This window comes from Cololabis saira, chromosome 12 (genome assembly GCF_033807715.1).
Source record: "Cololabis saira isolate AMF1-May2022 chromosome 12, fColSai1.1, whole genome shotgun sequence".
Taxonomy (NCBI): domain Eukaryota; kingdom Metazoa; phylum Chordata; class Actinopteri; order Beloniformes; family Belonidae; genus Cololabis; species Cololabis saira.
In genome coordinates this window covers 46,442,490-46,460,883 of record NC_084598.1, presented here as the reverse complement: position 1 = coordinate 46,460,883, position 18,394 = coordinate 46,442,490, and the positions used below count along the sequence as shown (strand labels likewise).

The 18,394-nt window shown below is 46.7% G+C and overlaps 1 protein-coding gene across 2 annotated transcripts; it reads right to left on the bottom strand.

The window, feature by feature from the left end:
* Window positions 1-1,936: 1,936 nt before the first annotated feature.
* On the bottom strand, window positions 1,937-18,048 carry LOC133457538 (uncharacterized). Of its 2 annotated transcripts, none has more exons than XM_061736898.1 (9): window positions 17,323-18,048; window positions 14,071-14,275; window positions 13,487-13,620; window positions 12,151-12,395; window positions 11,930-12,060; window positions 9,554-9,711; window positions 6,638-6,879; window positions 3,866-4,435; window positions 1,937-2,948 (listed from the first exon to the last, which is right to left on the bottom strand). In XM_061736898.1, exons 1-9 carry the CDS (start codon window positions 18,026-18,028, stop codon window positions 2,232-2,234), a joined length of 3,108 nt encoding a protein of 1,035 aa, XP_061592882.1. In that variant the 5' UTR covers window positions 18,029-18,048; the 3' UTR covers window positions 1,937-2,231. The 2 variants fall into 2 exon arrangements, with proteins under 2 accessions (XP_061592882.1, XP_061592883.1); XM_061736899.1 differs by having other exon boundaries at window positions 17,329-18,048.
* Between the last annotated feature and the right edge of the window lie 346 nt (window positions 18,049-18,394).

Here is an 18,394-nt window from a genome sequence, read left to right as displayed (position 1 = left end):
GTGAGTGTAAACAAAAAGCAGTAGTAGTAGCACCAAGTGAACAGACGGAACACAAGAAAAAGATGTTAAACTGCTGGAAAGGAACTGGAATTTACCGGGATACCTTAAACAAGGAAGCCAGGGAGCGGTATATGGAGAAAATAATGATTATTAACGGTTTGATCCGTATGAAATCCCTATCAAAGAGTGGAGCTCCGATGAGGACTTACTGCCGCAGTTCTGCACAACCCACGTCTTACTACCTTGTTTAGGAGTGTTTGGCAGCTGCTTTGGTAAATGTTTGACTCGCCATGTGTTTCAATAAATTTGTATAATAGTACAACATACAGTACATGTTTTGTATCACTCTTACTTCTCTTTTCTTTTTGACTGCTATATTATTATTGAATTATATATTTTCCTCAACGAACTAGTTTTATCTGAAGATTGGGGTTAATCGCACCACAGAGAGCTGGCCAGCAACTGGTTTAGCTGGAGAAGTGGGGAATAAAACCCGTGTTTTGATCCGACCCCGGTCTGTGTGAGTGTTTGTGTTTACTGTGGAAGGTGTTTGGTCGTTACAGCCGCGATCCAAGCGAGCCGACGACTCTGTTATTTCAGATACTTGGTCTTGGTGGTTCTGCCTCCGAGCAGGAAAGCGGTGAAAAGTTAAACCATTAGCAATCTTTTCCCCACATCTGTTATGTGGAGCTGCTGCAGCTACAACACAGCAACGGGTTACCATGGTTACAGAATAACTGAAAGTAACGATTACAAGTACCGGTAGGCTAAGACAACGAAGAGGGAGCACGTCTGTACACAGTGCAGTGGTCAGGAGAGCAGCTAAGGTAGCATCCAATATGGCGGCTCCGCCAGGTGATGACGTCAAGACGACCAAGCCCTATTAGTTTCCAGTACAGTCTTGCCACATCCAATATGGCGGCGACGTTGACGTATCGCAGCAGCTTCATGAAAGGAGGAGGAGAAATGGATATGGTTTTACCCAGAATCCCCTGCAGCAGCTCCATGGGGCGGATACGTTTATATGTCAATGGAGGAGAGAGTCTCTGCCCTGAACCGGGAACCGGTGGCGCTGACCCGGAAACGCCAGAGACGGTTTTACTGCTCGACCGAACATTCAGGGCGTTGACGAGGACTTTACTGAGGGAATAAACGCTGGGGAAAGTCGGCGAATTGAACCTGTGTGCTGAATAAAATAAGGAAAACTGGACTGTATAACACTTGCATTCATAAGGATAAAGTTGTTTCAAAAATTAAAATGAAAGAAATAATCCCTTCTATGGAGTTAGATTTGTTTCTTAATTATTCAATCAAAAAAAAGATTGCTTCAATCGAAAAAATATATTTTCAATAAAAAATAATTTCACTTCTATCAAAAAAACATTTTTCAATCAAAGAAAAAAAGTGTTTGAATGCAAAAAAAAATATTTGAGACTAAAAAAAGAAATGTATTTGGACACTGTTTTTCTTTGATTGGAAATGTTTTCTTTGATAGAAGTTTCTGGTTTCTAGAGAACTCAAACATGTCTGACCCTGAAGCATCAAATGTGTTAAAATGATTCAATCAAAAAGAAAGTGTTCAAATGCAATTTTTTGGGTCTCAAATATTTTTTGCATTCAAACACTTTTTTTCTTTGATTGAAAAAGTTTTTTTTTATTGAATTGATTTTTTTTCATTGAAAATTTTTTTTCTTTTTGATTAAATGATAAAGACACAAATGTCCTACCGATAATAACACGGCCCAAACAAAAAACAACACGACTTCTATCAAAAAAGTTGCTTCAAACAAAAAAAACTTCACTTCTATCAAAAAGTTGGAAGCTGGTGCTGGTGGAATTTAAGTTATGAATGCCTCAATGTCAGTTATGAAAGCCTGAATTTAAGTTACGGATGCTGAATTTCAGTTACGAATGCCTGAATTTCAGTTATGAATGCTTGAATTTCAGTTACGAATGCCTGAATTTAAGGCAAGGCAAGTTTATTTGTATAGCACAATTCAACACAAGGTAATTAAAAGTGTAAAAACTAAACCATACAGTCTGATCCCAATTTTGTGAAAGACACAAGAGTTATAAAAAGTTTTTTTATTGAATTGATTTTTTTTCATTGAAAATCATTTTTTAACAAACAAAAACCAACGACTTCAATCAAAGTTGCTTCAAACTAAAAAAAACGTCACTTCTATCAAAGAAGTTGGAAGCTGGTGCTGGTTTCCATGGTGATGAAGCTGTCAGGGGGCGGGGCCGGCAGGTTCGGGGGCGGGGTCTCCCTCCGGGGGGGCGGGGTCTCCCTCCGGGGGGGCTGGGCCTCCCTCCCCCCGGTGCGTCTTCATGTGCGTCTTCAGGCAGTGGCTCTGGGTGAAGCTCCTGCCGCAGACGTCGCAGCGGTACGGCCGCTCCCCGCTGTGCGTCCGCATGTGCACCTTCAGGTGCTCCTGCCGGGCGCAGGCCTTGCCGCAGACGGGGCAGGCGAAGCGCTTGATGCCCAGGTGGCCGCGCACGTGGGAGTCGCGCGCCGCCTTCTGCTTGAAGCGGCGGCCGCAGTGCGGGCAGCCGAAGGGCGCCTCGCCGGTGTGCACCCGCAGGTGCTTCTGCAGGTCGCGCTTGTCGCGGAAGGCCTTGCCGCAGACGGCGCAGGCGTGCGGCCGCTCGTCGCTGTGCGTGCGCAGGTGCACGCTGAGGATGGAGTTGGAGTAGAAGGTCTTGCTGCAGACGTGGCAGAGGTACGGCCGCTCGCGCGTCGTGTGCACCGCCGCGTGCGCCTTCAGCGCCTTGGCGTGCTTGAAGCGCTTTCCGCAGGCGTCGCAGCCGAAGGCGGCGGCCGCGTCGCGCGAGTGGCTGAGCCGGTGGAAGGCCAGCGAGCGCCGGTTGTTGACCGTCTTGCCGCAGACGTTGCAGCGGTAGGTGTCGCGGCGCAGGTGCAACCGCCGGTGTGCCTCCAGCTGCGACTGCAAGGAAAGGAGAGCACAATTCAACACAAATAAAAATATAAAAATAAATGAATAAAAATATCAGTTACAAAGGGCTGAATTTCAGTTACGAATGCCTGAATTTCAGTTATAAATGGCGTGAATTTCAGTTACGAATGCCTGAATTTCAGTTACGAATGCCTGAATTTCAGTGACGAATGCCTGAATTTCAGTTACGAATGCCTGAATTTCAGTTACGAATGCGTGAATTTCAGTTACGAATGCCTGAATATAAATTATGCATCCGTGAATTTAAGTTACAGATGCCTGAATTTCAGTTACGAATTCCTATATTTCAGTTACAGATGCTTGAATTTCAGTTACAGATGCCTGAATGCGAATGCGTGAATTTAAGTTACGAATGCCTGAATTTCAGATACAGATGCGTGAATCTAAATTACGAATGCTTGAATTTCAGTTACGAATGCCTGAATTTCAGTTACGAATGCCTGAATTTCAGTTACGAATTCCTGAATTTCAGTTATGAATGCCTGAATGCGAATGCGTGAATTTTAGTTACGAATGCCTGAATTTCAGTTTCGAATGCCTGAATTTCAGTTATGAATGCCTGAATTTAAGTTTCGAATGCCTGAATTTCAGTTACGAATGCCTGAATTTAAGTTACGAATGCTTGAATTTCAGTTACAGATGCTTGAATTTCAGTTACGAATGCCTGAATTTCAGTTATGAATGCCTGAATTTCAGTTATGAATACCTGAATTTAAGTTACGAATGCTTGAATTTAAGTTACGAATGCTTGAATTTCAGTTACAGATGCCTGAATTTCAGTTATGAATGCCTGAATGCGAATTCGTGAATTTAAGTTACCGATGCCTGAATTTAAGTTACGAATGCCTAAACTAAACAGTCTGATCCATATTTTGAGTTGCTCAGACCTGCAGGCCGAAGCCGCGGCGGCAGACGGCGCAGCGGTGCGGCTTGTCCTCGTGCTGGACCAGGCAGTGGTTGCTGAGGCCGGACCTGCTGGCGAAGCCGCGGCCGCAGACGGCGCAGCGGAAGCGGCCGTCGGCGTCACCGGCGGCGTGCCGGGCCTCGTGCTCGCTGAGGCCCGCGCGCCGGATGAAGGCCTTGGGGCAGACGGAGCAGCGGTGGATCTTGTGGTGGTTCCGCAGGTGCGTCTGCAGGTCCTCGTCGGGCCCGGGGCTCTGGCCGCAGACGCCGCAGGGCCCGGCCGCCCCCCCCAGCCCCGCCGGGTCCAGGTGGGTCCAGGCGTGCTTCACCAGGCTGCCCAGGTTCCGGTACCAGACGCCGCAGACCCGGCAGGACGTCCGCACGTCCGCGGCGCCGCTAGCCCGCCTCCGCCTCTTTGGGGGTCCAGGATCTGGTTTCCAGTCCTGGTCCCCGGCTCCCCCGGGGTCGTCCTCGCTGCCGGACCCCTGCGGGTCCTGGTCCTGGTCCCGGTCCTGGGACCCGGGGGACGGGGCCACGGCAGTCTCCTCCTCCATCTGAAAGGTCAAAGGTCAAAAGGTAAAAACTCCTGTCTCCCCTGAACACACCACTCGTCACCATAGCAACGCTCAAACATCCTGGAATCAGGCGGTTTGATTTACCAGACAAGTGGTCTGGGGGGACTGAACAAGACCAGGACCAGGACCAGGTCCAGAACCAGAACCAGAACCAGACTGAAGGAATAAAAAATAAGTTTTGTGTCCTGAAATGTCCTTCATTCTCAAAACAGTCATATCAGCTATGCACCTGTTGTTTATTGTAACTGTGAGAGAGGCGCTTGTTCACACGGGAAGCTCAGTCCCGTGTGAACCAAGACTTAGCGTGAGAACTGGCAGGTGGGGGTTGAAGGGGCAACCCCCTCCGCAAGGTGCTGAGTAGAAAGGTATAAAGACGCGAGAGCCGGAAATCCCGATCAGAGTCTGCTGTGGGTCTAGTGCACGGACGCCCAGCCGGGGTTTTTATGGCTGCTCTGCCTGGTCTGTTCTGGCTCTCCAGTCCTTCTGTGTTAAGGTAAGAGTTCAGGCCAAGCCCCTATGTGATTGTCTGTTGTTTTGTCGTTTGCAGGGGATAACTTGACACAGAGTTATCCTAGCAAAGGGCTATTGCGTGTGAGTCTTCTATGCAAATGCTTGCTTTTCTGGCTAATAAATGTATTCATTATGGCAAAAGCGAGTGTGTGTGTGTCTGATTCATTTTTGCACTGCCGACCGCTCTCGAACCATAAGTGAGATTTCTCCCAAAACATTTGGCGTTGTCGGCAGGATAGAAGAAAACTGATCAGGATAGAAGAAAACTGGTTTATGTTTTATTGAGTGGCTGCGGTGCAAAAATGTTTTTGTAAAGATAAGACTATTAAAGAAAACTGATTGATGTTTTATTGAGAGTTTGCGGAGTAAAAATGTTTAAGCGTGAGGATAAGTGTGAATTAGTTTTCCTGCGGGATGGAGGGGGACGCCCCGAGTCCGGGGAAGCGAAGATTGTTGACGGGTCGTCTGAAACTGTGATTTATGTGGCGTGCTGTGGAGACACCAGCATGTTTTGAGAAATGAGCTGTGTGCAGCGCTGTGCAAACATCAACATGCTGATAAAGAGTGTAGCTGTAGTGGAAGCTCGTGTGCAAGCGTTTGTAGTCCGTACTGATTATGATTATGATCAGTGGAATCCGGAGAAGTGGGCTGATCGATATCGAGCCCTGATGTTGATAAAAGATTTAGACAGTCTGACTGACTGGGGAGCCGTAACACGCCCACAGAGGGGCGTATCCCCGCCGAGGCAGCAGCCTCAACGGGTCCGGAGGGAACCAGGACAGGGGCCCTCTAGAAAGGTTGTTTGGGGCGCTCTGATTAAAGCTGGAGTCCCCTCTGTTGACATTGACCGCAGAGAAGTGATTAAAGTCTCCTGTATGAGCACTGGACTAGGATTGTGCATGTCTCAGTTACGAGTATGTTTAGGATGTAGAGTTTCAACCCAGAAACCAAGTTCCTTTTGTTTTTTGTTCTGAGAGGTAAAAAAAATTCAAGGCGAGAAAGTACTGGATGTGGCCCGATTTACCGGAGGAATGTTACTAGGAATTTGGCCGAGCCCCACTTATTAGAACTCAAAAGTGGTCAGCTGATGACATATGCCCCCATGTCACCTTGATATTTATTGGAATAAATCTGTACGAAAAGTGGTGGCTCTGGTAGGCACAGGAACCTTGTTTTTCATTTTATTGTAATGAGGGTTATTACATTTGATCAGATTTAATTACTCTGGTCATCGTCCAGTATTTTGGACGGCTGTGCCGTAGTTTCGTGGGAGATAATAATTGTTCACTTTTTGTTGCCAAGGAGAAAAAAAAACGCCTTTTTTTTCTCCATGAAGGAAACGTTGATCAAGCAGGCACTCCTAAGTACCCCCTGACTGATTTAGATTTAACAGAGACATTTAACAGCAATTTGCAGGTCTGAATTTAATGTTTAATGTGGATTTAAGTGTCCAAAGGGAAGGACATCTGCACACTCGTCGGTATAAGATTGTGACGTAATCCATTAAGAGAAGTTGGAATTGAGTATTGTGTCAGGAGTGACCAATGGTGTTGTAGCTGTTTGCCCGTGATTAGAATCTTCTCAGACATGGTTTTTAATGAATAAAGAGCTTCAAGTTATGTGAACACAATTGTAGAATTAAGTGAGGTTTCTCCCAAAACACAGACTCACCTTCAGCTTGACGTAGAGGACGGGCCTCTTCAACCCGGAGCCCTGGCTCCTCTGGATCTCCTCGGGGTTCAGGGTTCGGGGCCGGAGCCTCTGGAGTCTCCGGTTCCGGTCCAGCTTGAACAGGTGGAACCGGGTCTGGGAGCCGGCCAGCTGGGGGAACCGGGACCGGAGCAGGTCCAGGAACCCGGACTCCTGCAGGCCCCGGGGAACCTGCAGGTCCTGGACCGCCGACCTCTGCAGCACTGGAACAAAACAAACAAGGGCCGGGTTTCCCAGATCAGTTAAGTAACTCTTAACAGCAAAGAGCTTCTTTCAAACCTTCTTAAGGAGCTTGTGAAAGAAAAACGCGTTTCCCAGAGTTGCCCTTAGCTTAAGTATCTCTTTCATTAAGAAGGAAATGAAAGATGCTGCTGACCCAGTCTTTACAACCATCTTAGTGACTCGCAGATCCAGCCGCGTCATGCAAATCAATATCACACCAAGCAATGAGATATTAAAACAATGCACCCCGCACAAATTTTGATCTATTTTATACTTTAGATTTATATTGTTTAGCATTCATTGGTGACACCAAAGGGGAAAAAAAAGAAAAGTAAGGAATAACAACAGTTCCTGTATATGCTTTATGCAATACGCACAAATAAAACGATCATCATGACTGTCATTTATCATAATTTGTCTGCACACGTCACACATCTGCGTGCACATATGAGATAATGTACCACACTCAAAAATGCTTCAGGCCACATCAAAAACACATCCACCCTCCAAACCGGCCACATTTAACACATCAGGCAACTGACAGGTGTAACTGAGTTCAGCTGGAACCTCATTAAAGGAGAATTCATCCACTGCTCCATAAAAAGGCGTTGCAAAATCACACGTGTGAGATGCCACGGCTGCTATACAGTAGGGATGTGCAAACAAGGGTACCTCACGATTCGATTCGATTTCGATTATTGGAGCTTCGATTCTTCGATTATAACGATTGTCGATTCGATTATTGGTGCCACGATTCTTGGATTATTGTGATTTTTAATGCTTTTTTCCATACAAGATTGATTTTGTCTTCATCTGTGGCTACATTTGTAAATAAATAGCCAATCAATGAACTCAGTTCCTCTAACAACACTCATTAAGTAAATAACAAGGTTTTTTGAACATTTGTATTTTTCAAAGACACAAAATAATGTATTTTAATGACTATGTAAACATTTGCTCTTTGACTTCCTTAACTTTGACCAGGGAAAGCTGCACTTGCATGAGAGCGCCCTCTATTGGTGGAAAACACTGAAAACGCTCAAGCCCTGGATTTAATGAGTTCATTAATTCAAGTAAACTAGATATGTACTTAGTGTAAACATATCTGCCTTATTTACAGTGAACAATAAGAAATGTGCATTCTTGAAAATGAAATGATTCAGCAGCTTATTCAGTCTGGAATCTGGATAGGATAATTAACAAAAAAAAAAAAAAATGTTTTTTTTTTTTAATTAATCGATTCCAAATCGTCACGTGACGCATCGCGATGCATCGACACATCGATGAATTGCACCCACCTCTACTATACAGCATATTCTGGCCGCAAATCAACCGCGTCGCCGTGCGCGAAACAGAACGGTTTATATGAAAGCATTGGTGCGTCAGCACTTCAACCCCTGGACGTGCTGTCGGACCGGGCTGTTCAGACGAGGTACTGGCTTCCACGGGCTGAGATACAACGCCTTATCACGTTGGTGTCTCCACATATCCGGAGGGAAACCCGGTGCAACTTGGCCCTAACCCTGGAGGTCCAGTTACTGCTGCACTGCCTTCTTACGGAGTGGGGAGTTTCCTGGAGGTGTTGTGTCATCCGCAAAAATACCTTTATGCAGGATGTTAGAGGAGTTCTCAAAATCGTTTACATATAAGATGAAAACAAGCGGTCCTGGTATCGAACCTTGTGGGACTCCATGTTTAATGGTTTTACATTGTGATTTACTATTATTTACATTTACGTATCGCTAGCTTTCATATACATAGCTTCTGAACCAACTGAGCCCTGCGGTGGATGGATGATGGATGAATGAATGAATGAATGAATGAATGATGGATGGATGGATGGATGGATGGATGGATGGATGGATGGATGAATGAATGAATGAATGAATGAATGAATGAATGAATAAATGAATGAATGAATGAATGAATGAATGAATGAATGAATGAATGAATGAATGAATGAATGAATGATGGATGGATGGATGGATGAGTACCCACTAGGAATGGGTGATATTTTACCGTTCACGATAAACCGTCAAAAAAATTCCCCACGGTAAGAATTTGTATCTCACGGTAAAAACGATAAATTCCCGTTGATGATGTTTTTGTGTAACAAACATGGCGGAAGGCGGATCTGAGAGCGAGGAGCTCGTTGTTAAACGAGGCTCCAGCTCCGTTATCTGGAACTGGTTTGGATTTAAAAAGAGAGACGAGGAGCAAACATCATCTATTATGTGCAGAGTCTGCAAAAAACAGAAGGAAATGTTTGTTACATTTTGATATATCGTTTGACTATTAGGAAAACAAATTGCAATAGTATCTAACCTGTGGCATGTTCCAACCACAGGTTAATTTGCAAATTTTATTTATATTAGAAGACGTCATCACTGATTGGATTTTATTTTCAGTGAACTTTTATTTATTTGTCCTGTTTCTTTATTTATCAAGTTGTATTTTTTTCTACTTTGGGATTTTATAAGATAAGAAAACTTGTTTTGGGGGCTCCAAAGACTGAATGTGGTGATAGATTTATAGTTACAAAGTTGGAGTTGAATTGGTATTTTTTTTAATCGTCATTTTTATCGTTATCGGGATAAATGTCAGAAATGATCGTGATACATTTTTTAGTCCATACCGCCCATCCCTAGTACCCACCGTCCTCGGGGACTCCGTCCTCCGGGTTCTCCTCCTCCAGGACGCTGATCCGGAGGACTTGGGGACCCTGGGGGTCACTGCGGGGTCGGCCCCGCTTCCTGTTGACGGGGGGGTTCCTGGGGGACCGGGACCTGGGGGGGTTCCTAGGGGACCGGGACCTGGGGGGGGCAGGAGAACAGGGGGTCATGAGGATGTCTGGACCAACCTCGTGTGAAGCTGGACCCACAACTCACCTTTGTAAACCCCATCAAACATCTGTACGAAACTTGCTTTTTCCATATAAAGAACATAATAACTCCGCCCCTTCCTCACTTTTCTCTGATGCAGAAAACTCGTCCACGCCCTTAATCTCCTCCAGGCTCGACTACTGTAACAGCCTGCTCATCAGTACTGGACTACTGTAACAGCCTGCTCATCAGTATCAACTACTGTAACAGCCTGCTCATCAGTATCAACTACTGTAACAGCCTGCTCATCAGTACTGGACTACTGTAACAGCCTGCTCATCAGTACTGGACTACTGTAACAGCCTGGTAACAGCCTGCTCATCAGTACTGGACTACTGTAACAGCCTGCTCATCAGTATCAACTACTGTAACAGCCTGCTCATCAGTACTGGACTACTGTAACAGCCTGCTCATCAGTACTGGACTACTGTAACAGCCTGCTCATCAGTACTGGACTACTGTAACAGCCTGCTCATCAGTACTGGACTACTGTAACAGCCTGCTCATCAGTACTGGACTACTGTAACAGCCTGCTCATCAGTACTGGACTACTGTAACAGCCTGCTCATCGGTACTGGACTACTGTAACAGCCTGCTCATCGGTACTGGACTACTGTAACAGCCTGCTCATCAGTACTGGACTACTGTAACAGCCTGCTCATCAGTACTGGACTAACGTAACAGCCTGCTCATCAGTATCTACTACTGTAACAGCCTGCTCATCAGTATCAACTACTGTAACAGCCTGCTCATCAGTACTGGACTACTGTAACAGCCTGCTCATCGGTACTGGACTACTGTAACAGCCTGCTCATCAGTATCAACTACTGTAACAGCCTGCTCATCGGTACTGGACTACTGTAACAGCCTGCTCATCAGTACTGGACTACTGTAACAGCCTGCTCATCAGTACTGGACTACTGTAACAGCCTGCTCATCAGTACTGGACTACTGTAACAGCCTGCTCATCAGTACTGGACTACTGTAACAGCCTGCTCATCAGTACTGGACTACTGTAACAGCCTGCTCATCAGTATCCATTACTGTAACAGCCTGCTCATCAGTACTGGACTACTGTAACAGCCTGCTCATCAGTATCAACTACTGTAACAGCCTGCTCATCAGTACTGGACTACTGTAACAGCCTGCTCATCGGTATCAACTACTGTAACAGCCTGCTCATCAGTATCAACTACTGTAACAGCCTGCTCATCAGTATCAACTACTGTAACAGCCTGCTCATCAGTACTGGACTACTGTAACAGCCTGCTCATCGGTATCAACTACTGTAACAGCCTGCTCATCAGTATCTACTACTGTAACAGCCTGCTCATCAGTACTGGACTACTGTAACAGCCTGCTCATCAGTATCAACTACTGTAACAGCCTGCTCATCAGTACTGGACTACTGTAACAGCCTGCTCATCGGTATCAACTACTGTAACAGCCTGCTCATCAGTATCTACTACTGTAACAGCCTGCTCATCAGTACTGGACTACTGTAACAGCCTGCTCATCGGTATCAACTACTGTAACAGCCTGCTCATCAGTATCTACTACTGTAACAGCCTGCTCATCAGTACTGGACTACTGTAACAGCCTGCTCATCGGTATCAACTACTGTAACAGCCTGCTCATCAGTATCTACTACTGTAACAGCCTGCTCATCAGTACTGGACTACTGTAACAGCCTGCTCATCGGTATCAACTACTGTAACAGCCTGCTCATCAGTACTGGACTACTGTAACAGCCTGCTCATCAGTACTGGACTACTGTAACAGCCTGCTCATCAGTATCTACTACTGTAACAGCCTGCTCATCGGTACTGGACTACTGTAACAGCCTGCTCATCAGTACTGGACTACTGTAACAGCCTGCTCATCAGTACTGGACTACTGTAACAGCCTGCTCATCAGTACTGGACTACTGTAACAGCCTGCTCATCAGTACTGGACTACTGTAACAGCCTGCTCATCAGTACTGGACTACTGTAACAGCCTGCTCATCAGTACTGGACTACTGTAACAGCCTGCTCATCAGTACTGGACTACTGTAACAGCCTGCTCATCAGTATCAACTACTGTAACAGCCTGCTCATCAACCGTGTTGTTTTGTCGTCAGGTGTTTTATCAATAAAGTTGTGATTACTTCCTGTTTCCTCTGGTCTGGGCGGCTGATGTCGTGGCTGAGCTGCAGTCGGTCCCGTCGGCCCGGTTCTGCTGGTTCTGGGGGGGTCGGACCTGGTCCCCGTGGTTCTGGTTCTGGGGGTCCGCCGGCGTCTGTAAAGGTCACCAGAGGTCACTTCAACCAGAACCACGCCGCTTTTAAAGTACAACCGGGTCAGACCCGGGTCAGAAGCAGAACCAGACCTTGGGTCTGATGTAGAGCACCGCGGCCCGGAGTCCCCCCTGGACCTGGACCAGGTTCTGCTGGATTTCCTCCGGGACCCGGGTCTGCACCTGCAGGGGGCGGAGCCTCCGGCTGCGGTCCGAGGTCAGCAGGTCCAGGTCCTGGTTCTGGTCCAGCTGGAACCGGGACCTCAGCAGGTCCAGGAACCCGGACTCCTGTAGACCCGGGGGGACCAGCAGGTCCTGGACCGGGGACCGCTGGAACACTGGAACACAGAGATGAATGGATGAATGGGGGGACCAGCAGGTCCAGGACCGGAGACCGCTGGAACACTGGAACACAGAGATGAATGGATGAATCAGCAGGTCCTGGACCGGGGGCCGCTGGAACACTGGAACACAGAGATGAATGGATGAATGGATGGATGGAGGGACCAGCAGGTCCTGGACCGGGGACCGCTGGAACACTGGAACAGAGAAATGAATGGATGAATGGATGAATGGGGGGACCAGCAGGTCCAGGACCGGAGACCGCTGGAACACTGGAACACAGAGATGAATGGATGAATGGATGAATGGGGGGACCAGCAGGTCCATGAACCCGGACTCTGGTAGACCCGGGGACCGCTGGAACACTGGAACACAGAGATGAATGGATGAATGGAGGGACCAGCAGGTCCTGGACCGGGGACCGCTGGAACACAGAGATGAATGGATGAATGGAGGGACCAGCAGGTCCAGGACCGGAGACCGCTGGAACAGAGAGATGAATGGATGAATGGAGGGACCAGCAGGTCCAGGACCGGAGACCGCTGGAACAGAGAGATGAATGGATGAAGTGAGCACCGCGGCCAGTGGCGCGGCTCTCAAACCTGTTGACTGTGTTGGGGGGGTTGATAAGAGGGGGGGTCTGATAAGAGGGGGGGGCCGAGGAAGGCGTTGAGTTGAGGGAGGTGGTTATCAGTAAGTGTACGTGTAGCGATGAGTCCGTGAACTTCGCTCGGAGCTGCTCCTCAGCCAATGTCCTTGATGTTATCAGACGGCTCGGTCAGTTCTGATCCAGGTCCACAGATGTTCCTGAGAGGGGAGGGTTAGTGGGGGCAGAGCATCTTGTTTACTTTCCACCAGGGAGATTGTGACCAGAGCGATCGGCCAAAAACCGCCCTGTCAAGGTCAGATTGTAGAATCAACAATTATATTGAAAACAGGCAGGCTCAGTAATTTTCCGTCTGCCTTCAGTCTCTGGTTCATAAATGGCGACTCCAATCAGACGAATGAATGAATGAATGAATGAATGAATGAATGAATGAATGAATGAATGAATGAATGAATGAATGAATGAACGAACGAATCTTACCCAGGTTGGACAGCATCCAGGTCTGAGGATCCTCGAGGAACCGGACCTTGAGGCTCAGGTGGTTCTGGGGGTCACTGTTACTGGTACCAGTACTGGTCCTGGTTCTGCTGGGCCTCCTCCTGCCAGACGGAGTTCTGGAGAGGGAGGAACTTCCACACTTTAGTTCCTGGGATCTAGACCTGGGAACTGGACCCGGGGAACTAGACCCGGGAACTAAAGTGTCCCGACCCGGGAACTAGACCCGGGAACTGGACCCGGGAACTAAACCCGGGAACTATAGTGTCCCGACCCGGGAACTAGACCTGGGAACTAAAGTGTCCAGACCCGGGAACTAGACCCGGGAACCAGACCCGGGAACTAAACCCGGGAACTATAGTGTCCCGACCCGGGAACTAGACCTGGGAACTAAAGTGTCCCGACCCGGGAACTAGACCTGGGCCCGGGAACTAAACCCGGTAACTAAACCCGGGTCCGGGAACCAAACCTGGGTCCGGGAACTAAACCCGGGAACTAGACCGGGGTCCGGGAACTAGACCCAGGTCCAGGAACCAACCCCGGGTCGGTCCACCTGAGGCTGCATCTACCTGGACGGTACTTTGTAGTCCGGGTCCAGGTCTCTTGTGGTTCCGGAGCTGGTGGTGAGTGGCTCCGCCTCCTCCCCCTCCTCTGACTCCGCCTCCTCCTTCAGTCCTGCCTCCTCTGGCCCCGCCTCCTTCTCCTCTGGCTCCTCCCCCTCCTCTGGCTCCGCCTCCTCACAGGTGAGACCCGGCGCTGCCGATTCCTCCTCACCTGAACACATCAGTCATCAGCAGCTGGAGAACCTGGTCCAGACCTGGACCTGGACCTGGTCCAGACCTGAACCTGAACCTGGTCCAGACCTGGACCTGGTCCAGACCTGGATCTGGTCCTGGTCCAGACCTGGACCTGGACCTGGTCCAGACCTGAACCTGAACCTGGTCCAGACCTGAACCTGGACCTGGTCCAGACCTGGACCTGGACCTGGACCGGACCTGGTCCTGGTATATTCCCAGAATATTCACATTTTTTGAGATGTATGTCTGACTGAACACTGTGCCTGTCCGGTTTTAAATAGGACATTTTCTTAACTTTTTGTATGAACAGCAGCAAAGTTGAATAAAATATCTACAGGACTGTCTCAGAAAATTAGAATATTGTGATAAAGTTCTTTATTTTCTGTAATGCAATTACAAAAACAAAAATGTCATACATTCTGGATTCATTACAAATCAACTGAAATATTGCAAGCCTTTTATTATTTTAATATTGCTGATTATGGTTTACAGTTTAAGATTAAGATTCCCAGAATATTCAAATTTTTTGAGATAGTATATTTGAGTTTTCTTAAACTGTAATCCATGATCAGCAATATTAAAATAATAAAAGGCTTGCAATATTTCAGTTGATTTGTAATGAATCCAGAATGGATGACATTTTTGCATTACAGAAAATAAAGGACTTTATCACAATATTCTAATTTTCTGAGACAGTCCTGTATTTTTCATTGAAGTACCATCTTTTTCGTGGTTATTATCATTTGCCACATAATTAAAGCGACATACTAAATTTAAGAAAAAATTACTAATAATCCGATTAGTCGACTAATCGTTTCAATAGTCGGTGACTAGTCGACTATTAAAATAGTCGTTAGTTGCAGCCCTAGTCTAGACCAGTGCAAACCCCGACCCACCTGCTCGTAGGGGTGGGCAAAAATATCGATATGGCAATATATCGCGATACTTTTCCAGCTGATTCAATATCGATATTCAAATTTGAATATCGATATTTTTTTTTAATATTTTTTATCCCCGATTTTTTCCCACTATATCACCCAGTGCTCCTGCCTAAGTGACAGTCCTGGGCATTAACTCTCTACCAACCCCGGGAGGGCCCTGCACTGAGCTCATGTTTTATTTCATTTTATAATTTATTTTTTATATAACACAATTGCCTGTCCTTAAAAAATGAAAAATAATGGCCAGAGGTTTATTTATTTATGGATTTATATCTATACTGACTGATCACTGTGCCTGTCCTTGGTTTTAGTTCCATCTTTCTTGTGTTTATTATCATTTGCCACATAATTAAAGACACCTCATACTAAATTTAATGTTAATTTCATATGATGTAAATAATATGAAAAACATATACAAATATGTTGTAACTTTAGCTTGTATAGTTATAATAAAACATTGTTTTGACTCAGTTTGTCCCATGAATTGTCACTATAATCTGATGAACGTGCAACTCAGATTTTAAGATCCATCACTATCATCTGATGTACATATAATAATAATAATAATAATAATAATAATAATAATAATAATAATAATATATACAACTCGGATTTTAAGATGTGTAATGCATTTTTACATTTTTCGGTGAACTATGTAGAATACAATAATCAGGATATCGCATAATCGGGATATCGCAATGTGTATCGTATCGTGGCTCGAGTATCGTGATGAGTAGAGCTGGGCGGTATACCGGTTCATACCGGTTCATACCGGTTCATACCGAATACCAGTGTTTATTTTTCTTATGATATGAATGTTTCATACACCGTAATACCGGTGAGTATGTACAGTAGCTACACAACGTTGGGAACGTAGCGCCGCTGGACACTGTTAGTGAGGGGACTGTTTAGCAGCAGTGATGCACCGATTGTTCAGGAACTGAAATTGTTCAGCCGAAAATGGTAAAAAAACACTTTCTGTGTTCGGTGGAATAAGTGGGAAAAAACTGAACAATTAATAACGGCGTTGTAAAATAAGGAAATAGACTGGCCGCTCCGTAACTGTTGCACCACAAACATAAATCGTAACCACATAAGAATTTGACCTAACATTCACCAGGAGGTGGAGCCAAAACAACATAATGCTGGGAAATTAAAACATGTTCAGTTTTTTATGTTCAATAAATATTTTCTACCTTGTAATTTTGTAAAAGATTTTTTTCTTTGAAAAGCTTGCCTAAATCAAATTTATTTATACTAGTGTGGACATTAATGTTTTTCTGCAATATTTCCTCCTCATGACGGTAAAATAAGCCATTCTAAGCCAATTTACTGCAGAAATTTCTTTCCAAATCATTAGAAAATGTGGTTAACACTAGGAGTGGGCGATATTTTACCGTTCACGATAAACCGTCAAAAAAATTCCCCACGGTAAGAATTTGTATCTCGCGGTAAAAACTGATAAATTCCCGTTGATGACGTTTTTGTGTAAAGATGATTTATGGTTCTGTGTTAAATCCACACACAACGTACGTGAAGGAAGGAAGGAAGGAAGGAAGGAAGGAAGGAAGGAAGGAAGGAAGGAAGGAAGGAAGGAAGGAAGGAAGGAAGGAAGGAAGGAAGGAAAGATATGAGCCTGAAAGAAAGAAAGAAAGAAAGAAAGAAAGAAAGAAATGAGCCAGAAAGAAAGAAATGAGCCAGAAAGAAAGAAAGAAAGAAAGAAAGAAAGAAAGAAAGAAAGAAAGAAAGAAAGAAAGAAAGAAAGAAAGATATGATATTTAATTGGTGTAGTTTAGTATTTAGTATCTTTTAGAGCAGTGTTTTGGCTCCAAAGACTGAATGTGGTGATAGATTTATAGTTACAAAAGGTGGAGTTGAATTGGTATTTTTTTTTATCGGCATTTTTATCGTTATCGGGATAAATGTCAGAAATTATCGTGATACATTTTTTAGGCCATACCGCCCATCCCTAGTTAACACCCAGTTGTGCATGGAAAAAAAAATAGTGATATACCGTGAAACCGGTATTTTGAAAAATACCGTGATATACATTTTTGGTCATGAGGTCCTTCCCAATACCCACCCCCACCTGCTCGGTCCCCCCGGGGCTCCATGTCCCTCCCCCGGGGCTCCTGCAGCGGTTCCCCCCGGGGCTCCGTGTCCCTCCCCCGGGGCTCCTGCAGCGGTTCCCCCCGGGGCTCCGTGTCCCTCCCCCGGGGCTCCTGCAGCGGTTCCCCCCGGGGCTCCGTGTCCCTCCTCCGGGGCTCCTGCAGCGGTTCCCCCCGGGGCTCCGTGTCCCTCCCCCGGGGCTCCTGCAGCGGTTCCCCCCGGGGCTCCGTGTCCCTCCTCCGGGGCTCCTGCAGCGGTTCCCCCCGGGGCTCCGTGTCCCTCCCCCGGGGCTCCTGCAGCGGTTCCCCCCGGGGCTCCGTGTCCCTCCTCCGGGGCTCCTGCAGCGGTTCCCCCCGGGGCTCCGTGTCCCTCCCCCGGGGCTCCGTCTCCCTCCCCCGGGGCTCCTGCAGCGGTTCTCCCCGGGTCTCCATCCCCCTCCCCCGGGTCTGCTCCAGCTGCTCCATCCGGCTCCTCTGCCGGTCTATGGTGTCCCTGAACCCCGCCGCCTCCCTCTCGTAGTCGGCCACGGTTCTCTCCAGCGCCGCCAGGATCTCCCGGGCGGCGGCGGAGAGCTGCTCCGCCACGACGGCCCGCAGGACCGCGCTGCGGGGCTGCGGGGCCCCGGGGGGGCCCGCGGAGGTCCAGGGGGGGGACGAGGTCTGATCGAACATGCTGATCATTGATCCCCCAACGCGGAGAGGAATCCCGCGCATGCGCACTCGCTCCTGTTATTGTTTTTATTTCTTCTTTTTCTTCTTCAAGCGGCAGCTTTTCATCCTAGAAGTGACGTCACTGCCACCTAGCGTTTAAACAGAAATAAACATTTATAGTTTACAGTTTTTCACAATTGTTTAAACACATTTCCTGATAGACTACCTCACTTTCTCAAAACTCTAAACACAAATGACAAAACTCACACACAAAATGCAAATCCTACACTTCCCTTGCAAAAGCAAAACAGTGTTAACTCTTCACTACAGTTTTTTCTGAATCCTTACAGTTTTTTCTGAATCCTTAAGTACATTTTTTGCAACATTGGCTATTTT